The 8,053-nt window shown below is 53.0% G+C and overlaps 1 protein-coding gene across 1 annotated transcript in view; it reads left to right on the plus strand.

Moving 5' to 3' along the window:
• The window catches only part of RND1 (Rho family GTPase 1), a 6,665-nt gene extending 356 nt beyond the window's left edge, over positions 1-6,309 (plus strand). Inside the window, exons 2-5 of the mRNA XM_006755474.2 lie at positions 626-713; positions 3,283-3,392; positions 4,229-4,363; positions 5,212-6,309. Of these exons, the coding sequence (XP_006755537.1) occupies positions 626-713; positions 3,283-3,392; positions 4,229-4,363; positions 5,212-5,457 (579 nt within the window). The 3' untranslated portion in view covers positions 5,458-6,309. The remainder of the gene's footprint in view (positions 1-625; positions 714-3,282; positions 3,393-4,228; positions 4,364-5,211) is intronic.
• Positions 6,310-8,053: the final 1,744 nt, after the last annotated feature.

An 8,053-nucleotide genomic window follows, 5' to 3' on the forward strand; every position in this document is an offset into this window, starting at 1 on the left:
CACCCTCCGCTGCCTGGCGGGAGGACTGCCCTGCCTTAGCTTCCCCCTGAGACCTGTTCCACTTCTGCCGCCGCTGTGCTGGCTCCTCCTCACCTCTTCACCCATAGGCCCCATCAGATCCCCTCCTACCTCCCTTCGGCCTGGAGTCTGCTCTCTGGAGAGGGGACCGGAGACATTCTAGAATCGGGGCTTTCTTGACGCAATACATGCCTGCCCCTTCACCCCAACCTCAAAGGTTCTGTGAGCATGGCTCCAGGCAATCTCCTGCTGCCCCTTTCTACTGTTCTGTAGGTCCAGGGGGCTTGTGGGGAGAAGTAAAGAGTTAGAACTGGCTTGTGACTCTGAAATTGGGAGACAGACAAATCTGGGGATGAGAGGAGAGAGTGTGTGTCCCCGACCATCGAAACTCTGGGGGAGCATGTCCCGGGCTGAAAGGAATTCCCTTTTCTTAATTAAGTGCCTGTGCCTCTAATGCCCCTGCATCCTGTCCCCTGTGGTCCCTCCGCCCAGGTACCCCCCCCCCGCCCCCCGGCCATGTTAGTGTCTCATTGGGGTGAGTGAGTGGCTTCTTGTGTAGCCAGAGGGCGGGGGGCTCGGGGTGTGAACAGCCCCTCTCTTTTCACAGACGTATGTGCCCACCGTGTTTGAGAACTACACAGCCTGCTTGGAGACGGAGGAACAGAGAGTGGAGCTTAGCCTCTGGGACACCTCAGGTAAGGCTGCTGGCCCCCAGGCCCTTCCCCCCGCCACTGCTGTTGCAGCTGCTGCCGTTTAGACGTTGTTTGCCTCTTTGATGGGGAGAAGGAGTGTGGTGCTTGCCAGAAAATTGAAAGAAGGGGACCTGAAGATTCCTCTGCTGGGTGTAGGGGGAGGGGCTGGTCCCGGGGTGCAGAATGGAAGAACCCCAGAAGCCACTCCTTTCCCTGGGTCTAGCTTCATCCTTCGGAGGGCTGGATGGTGAGGTGAATGAAGCCCTGAATCCTTCTTGGGGGCAGCCAGTCAGACGGGGCTTCTCCATGCTCACACCCTGCTGCCACACACACAGCCTCCCCTGCCCCAGAGCAAAGCCAAAGGAGGCAGTGCGGCTGGAGGCAGTTGTGGTTGAGGCAAGGAAACAAGCCCGCTTTGGGGGAAATAGTGTTCCTTTCCCGACTCTGTTCTCTCCTGCATTCCATCTCTGGCCGCCGCTGGCCGCTGCCGCAGCTCAGCTCTGCTGTCATAGCGCTGCGGCTCAGGGCTGAGGTGATGCATCATCGAGGCTTCAGAGGGTGGGGAGACAGTCAATATGGGGCAGCCACACTGTGGATAGTGGCGGGAGGGGGCCATTTCCCCCCCACACCGGGCCGAGGTAGAAGTGCCCTGTCTTTCTGGGATGTAGGAAGCAGTATTTTTCCAGCCTCTCCACCCTAAACCCTCAGCGCTAGGCTCCCCCTTGCATTGACTCTGACCCCCTCCCATTATCTCTTTACCCCACCCTTTTAAAACAGACTGGGTTCAGAGTCGTCATTAAGAGCCAGGAATAGGAGAAAGGAAAGAAAATCTGCTCCTCTCTCCAAATGCATATTCAGGCTGAGTTTAAAGAGGAACTATAAATCACCAGGGGTTTCCTGTTCCATATAATAAATATGCCGTCCTATTCCTCCCAAGAGCGGCTGTTCCCATGATCCAATTTTGAGGTCTGAAAAGGTTTGGGGTAGGGGATGGGAAATGAGACTTCCCCTTGCCCCCCCTTCCCCAAAACAAAACAAAGCAAAACAAAAATTCCTCAACCTGCTCTGCTTTCTGGGCTGCAGTTCCAGAGGCTGGGAGGCAGGGTGCTGGCTCTCCTGGCCCGTGTGGTGCTGGCTGGAGCCGGCTGGAACGCAGTTGGCTGCATGATGTATGCTTTTGCATCTGCTGTAGCCTGTCCACCTTTCGATCTTCCCCGAATCTTACTGCAGCTCATCTCTTTCCACTACCACCGCCCCAAAGCGCCACTCCCCTCTACCACCACTACTTCCTGCTGCTTCCCCCTCCTCCCACAGTCAGAATGCAGCCTTTGAATTCCAACCCAGATCAAGGAAAATCAGCAAGGTGGTCTCTGTTTCCTACATTGAATCCCCACCCCACCCTACCCCCCAATTTTCAAAAGGGTGCTGGCTATCAGTCATCCTCAAACTCCCTCTTTCAATTAGATGCAGGTAAGGAAGGAGGAAGTGGCAGCCGAGTGTGGGATGGGGCTTCCCAACATTGGGGCCTGGGTGGAACCTGTTCCCATTATTCACTTGCAGGTCTTAGGGGAGGGGGATTGCGTGGAGCCAGATGGAGGCCTCCTCCCCTCCCCCTTCCCAGTGCTGCAGTGCTCCCTCTGCTCAGTGCTGCGGGTGATGCGACCCCACCTCAGAGAGGGGATGGGGGCCAATTGCTGAAGGAGCAGGCAGCTACCCAACTCCCCTTTACTCTTTTTTTTAACAACCAACCCCCTCCCCACTTGGATTCCCCCCAGTTTCCATGGTGATTGTGGTGCAGGGAGAGGGGCTGCTTGCTATTCTAAGCACGAATTGTCTGGGTTCCAAATCTGCTACTGTTCCTTCCCAGGGTGGAGCGGGGAGAGGGGGGCAGTCTCAGCTCCTAGGGTTCCCCCATATTAGACCACCTGGGTCTGCACTGCCTACTACCCTCCCAGGGAAGGACCCTTGCTCTAAACCCCCAGCCCTTGGTGCTGCTGTCTTTGAGACTGTCTCCCTGAGATCTGGGGGACAGGGGCTGCAGCTTTCTTTTTGCCCTTTTCAGTGTAAGCCGATTTGGGTAGAGGAGGAGCAGGGCACTGAATCCCTCCCAGCCTCTTAGAGCCTGACCCCATGGCGAACAAGCAGGGCAGCTGTTATATAACAGGCAGGTCTGTTTCTTCCTTGGAGCAGAAAAGGGAGGCAGAGGTGGTGCAGCAGCAGACTCTCAAAAAGAGGAGACCCTAAACAACCCTGGTCTCTGCAGGGGTGGGAGCATCCTCCTCGGGGACTCAGAACTGGCACACCTTCGATTAAGGAGGCCTAGACAGGGGCAAATCATGTTCCACCCTCCTGGTACTGTGCCCCCGCTCCCTTCTTTCATGGCCACGGAAGGTGCATTGCTTCTGTCAGGTGGTCAGGTCCCAGCTTCCATACGGCAGCAGGTTCCCCTGGGAGATGGGTGGGGCCAACTAATCTAAGGGACCAGGAATGATCTTCCCAGGCCCTTTGGGTTTAGGCCTGTAGGGAGGGAAACTGCCACGGCTCATCACCAGCTCTTTCTCCCCCATCACAGGATCACCCTACTATGACAACGTCCGTCCACTCTGCTACAGCGACTCGGACGCAGTGTTACTGTGCTTTGATATCAGCCGTCCGGAGACAGTGGACAGTGCACTCAAGAAGGTGAGGCTGAAACTCTACATTCTCTAGCTCAGCTTGAGAACAAAAAGGAGCATTGAGGACTTTGTCATCTGATCCCTTCTTGTGTAACAGAAAGAAACTGGGGCCAGGGGGGGAAGAAATTTCCCCAAGGCCACACCATTAGCTACATCTCTGACACTAGAACCCAGCTCTCCTGCCCCTGCCCTCTCCGGCTCTGCCAGAGGACCAGCAAGGGAGGGTGGTGTGGAAAACCCAGGAGGCAAAGGATTGAGGGTCAGAGAACCTCTTGGTGATAATGGTTTGAGGGTCAGGGATGAGTTTTTCTGGAGGCAGCTTCTAAAAACCTTGATCCCAGGCCCACTAGAACTGGGCAAGCCAGGCAGGCCTGAACAGAGCTGCTGGCAGGAAATGCCTAGGTCTGGGTGGCAAAATCGGATCATACAGAGGAGTCCCAGGATACCTTGTGGAACTAGGCTAGTTTCCCAGAAGTCTCTGGGACTATCGCCTTCCCTTGGGAAGAGACTGGTTGTCTTCCTCCTGGCTTTCTGAATTTGTGGAGCCCTCTAACTGGATTGAGGGAGCAGATCCAGGCTCAACTGCTTGGCAGAGTGTGGGAAGAGATCTACCCTAGTTCTTTCTCTAGTGACTAGGCTGTTGAAAGAGGTGGACAGGCTCTTTGGTCAGCGTTCCTGTGGCCCCAGGTCCTCATGGGCTGGAAGATGATGTCATTGTGCAGTGGCGATGCCGTGACTCAGGGATGGCTGGGCTGGTGACCAGCTCTACGGGCTGTGATGTTGCCAGCTGGGCTTCTCTGGGCACATCGGCCACTGACTTCCCTTTTTTGTCTGGCTCTTCAGTGGAGGACGGAAATCCTAGATTATTGTCCCAGCACCCGTGTTTTGCTTATTGGCTGCAAGACAGACCTGCGAACAGACCTGAGCACCCTGATGGAGCTCTCCCACCAGAAGCAGGCACCCATCTCATATGAGCAGGTGTGTGCGTGCCATTGTGTGTTGGGGTGGGGTGGAGAAGGCTATAGGCAAAGAACTTGAAATGTAGCCCTTGTTCAGGCTCTGTCACTATAGCAAGAGAGAAGTGGTGCTTTGGGGGCCATCTATGATCAGCAACTAATCACCCGGATAGCGGTGGCACTCATTCACCCAGATTGATGCTAGAGGGTGACAGGGGAGCATTCCTCCGTGTTCCTCAGATGGTATTTGTGCACCACCTGCATTAGAATCACTAGAGGTGCTTATTGGAATTCCTGACTCCATATGTATAGAGTCACTTTGGGAGAAAGATATGGGAATTACATTTTTAATGAGATCCTGGATAATTTCTTATGCACATGGGAGTAAAGGTTCATTTTTTTTAAAACTAGTGTTTCATATTAGACTTGTCTGGGGAGCTCTTAAAAATGCTAATGCCTAGGCCCTACCCCCAGAAATTCTGATTTACTTGTTCTGGCATCAATATGGGTTTGTGTTATTATTTTTTAAATTTATTTATTGTCTAAAGTTTTACATATGTCTCCTTTTTCCCCACTTGATCCCCCCCGCCCCGGGCAAGCCCCCACCGCCCAGTATCTGTGTCCATTGGTGATGCTAATATGCATGCATACAAGTCCTTTGCTATCAATATGGTTTTAAAAGTGTCCCAGGTGATGCTAAGGTGCTGTCAGGCTTCACCGTCAGAAAATAATTAGCAGAGGGTGATGGTGGGAGACTGGCAGTTGGGTCCCATGTGGAGTAGCCCCCAGAGTACCACTAATACAGGAGGCAGTGTTTCAGAGCCATTTGGACCACTGCATCGGTGACCTCAAACTCCCCTCCCCCTGCAGGGCTGTGCAATAGCCAAGCAGCTGGGTGCGGAAATCTACCTGGAAGGCTCAGCTTTCACCTCAGAAAAGAGTATCCACAGCATCTTCCGGACGGCGTCCGCGGTGTGTCTGAGCAAGCCCAGCCCGACGCCCCCAAAGAGCCCCGCCCGGAGCTTCTCCAAGCGACTGCTCCACCTCCCCAGTCGTTCTGAACTCATCTCTTCTACCTTCAAGAAGGAAAAGGCCAAAAGCTGTTCCATTATGTGAAGCGGGGGTTGGAGAGGGGAGACAGCCTCCCACCCCCTCCCTCGGGTTGCAGAGGCGCGGGGAGAGGGAGGAGGAGACAATTTAGGACACTGGACAACGAGTTTTTCAGACTGCCGCGGTGAGGGCTTGGAAGGAGACAAGAATGGGACAAGGAAAGAGCCAGGCCCGACTTGAGGACCTGACACTAAGAAAGAACCATCACACCCCAAGCCAGGCACTAGGTGGTGGAGGGGGTGGCTGCCCCAGTGCCCCCCGCTCCAGAGGAAGAAATGGTGTGGGGGTGTGGGGGGCATGCTGGCCTCATGGGCTCAGGGGTCTTACAAGAGCCTCACCTTCAGCATCATGCCTCTTCCACCCAGCGTTTCCATGCAGGCCAGGGGACGGGAGGGGCCCCGAGCCCTGCCCTTCCCCTCTGCGGAGGCCACAGAAGAGTGGAGAGTGGGGAAGCCGTGAGGCAGCTCCCTTGGGAGCTGAGCCTGGTGCTTCATGACCGAAATCAGAAGGACAGGAGCTGGTCAGAGCCAATGAGAAGGAAACCTCATCTTTGCATAGCCCATGCCTCATGGGGAGGTGACATCATACATTCACATGCTTCTCACCTAAGTCCCCAGGGTCCAAGGGAGAAGCCCTGGACCCCCTTCTCTTGCAGTGTGGGGGTGGTGGTGCTGCAGGGGGCAGGGCTGGGTGGGGGTCACCAGACTTTTTCTGCCCCTAGGGCAGTACAGCTGGCATTTGTTTTATAGACTCTTGTCTTTGGAATGGGGGGAGGGGGGCGTGTTTCAATCTGTTATATGTTCTGTGTTTAAAGAAGAAAACCTATTTATTAATGAAAAATATAACACATATAAAGAAGTTTGCTCTGTTTTCTTAGTTTCTTTCTGTTTCCTTTGATCATTGATAATGAGGATAAAGCTGCCCTGGGGCCCTTTCTGTGGCCTGCAGAGCGGCTGCCTCCACTGTTCCCTGCACTTCCAACAAGGATCTCCTCCCTCTACTCCCACCCCTACTCACCCCCAACCCCATCCTAGTCCTGCTAAGCCACTGAGGACCTTCGCCCGAGGGCAGGGTTTCTCAACCTTGGAACTAAAGACATTTTAGACTAGAAAAGGGATAGCTGTGAGGGTTGCCCTGTGCAGTGGAGGAAGCTTAGCATCCCTGGCCTCTCTACCTATTAGATGTCAGTAGCAGCCCCCCTCCCCAGTTGTCTACCACCAAAATGTTTCCAGATGTTGCTAAGTGACCCCTGGGGCACACTCACTCCTGGTTGAGAACCATTGCCGCAGAGAGTGTAGAGAGAGCGACAGGTTTGGTGAATCCCAAGGATCCAAGCCGCTGAGAGCCCAACCTGCAGGAGTTCTGGTCTCATCTGAGTTCAAAGAGAAATGATGTCTTCTGCTTTCTTGAACTCCCAATTCTATTGCCTGTCGAGGGCAGCTCAGGGGCCTCAGCTTCCCTTCTCTTCAGTGACTTATAGTTCTTTTTTCCAAGTTTCATAGTGTGTTGGGAATAGAGAGCTACTAGGCATTGAGTGTGCCCAGCACTGTGCTGATAGCTTTACCAACATCACATTTATTAACCCTACAAATGAGAATAGCTGACATTTGTTAAATGCTTACTGTGGGTCGGAGATGCTTTTGAGTTCTTTATATTTTATTTATTCCCATGGAGTACTAGCTACTTCATTTTACAGACAAGGAAACAGGTTCAGAGAGATTGGTCAATGTGCCCAACGTCACACAGCCAGAAAGTGGTAGAAGTGGATGCAAATCTAGGTAACCTGGCTCCAGAACATGCACTGCTCACTGCTCAGAGGCAAGTCCTACCCTGAGGCAAGTCATATGATTATCGCTATTTTATCAATAAGGAAACAGAAAAGCCAGAGAGGCCACATCACTTGCAGGAGATCATACTGCTTGTGTGTAGTGGAATCAAGATTCAAACCAAGTCTCAGCGCTAACTCTAACCCCATTGGCCCATTGCTGCCGGCCACGTTGTACCTAAGAAAGGAGACTGCCCGTGGTCCTCATCAGAACATAGTCTCCTTGTCTCCACCTCCAAAGATGCATGCTGGTGAAAGAACGAACAGGTTAAAACAAGTATCTTTTTTGTTGTTGATCCTCACCCAAGGATATTGTTTCCATTGATTTATAGAGAGAGTGAAAGGGAGGAAGGGAGGGAGGGGGAGAGAGAGAGAGAAACAACTGTGCGCACCTACTGGCTGCCACCCACACATGCTCTGACTGGGGCCATGGATCAAACCTGCAACCCAGGTATGTGCCGTTGACCAGAAATCAAACCCGAGACCCTTGGGTGTGAGAGCGGACCCTCTAACCACTGAACAACACAAGCCAGGGATCAAATAAGTATCTTTTAAGCTCAATGTTTTATTTGTCTCGTTCATGAGAGAAATATGCTAGAACTATTATGAACCTGGACAACCTCATCACTTTTCTAGGTTTTAATTTACCCATTTAAAAAAATATTTTTTTAATTGATTTCAGAGAGGAAGGGAGAGAGAGAGAGAGAGAGAAACATCGATGATGAGAGAGGATCACGGATCGGCTGCCTCCTACCCGCCCCCATTGGGGATGGAGAC

Source organism: Myotis davidii, unplaced genomic scaffold, assembly GCF_000327345.1.
Source record: "Myotis davidii unplaced genomic scaffold, ASM32734v1 scaffold290, whole genome shotgun sequence".
NCBI classification, from domain to species: Eukaryota; Metazoa; Chordata; class Mammalia; order Chiroptera; family Vespertilionidae; genus Myotis; species Myotis davidii.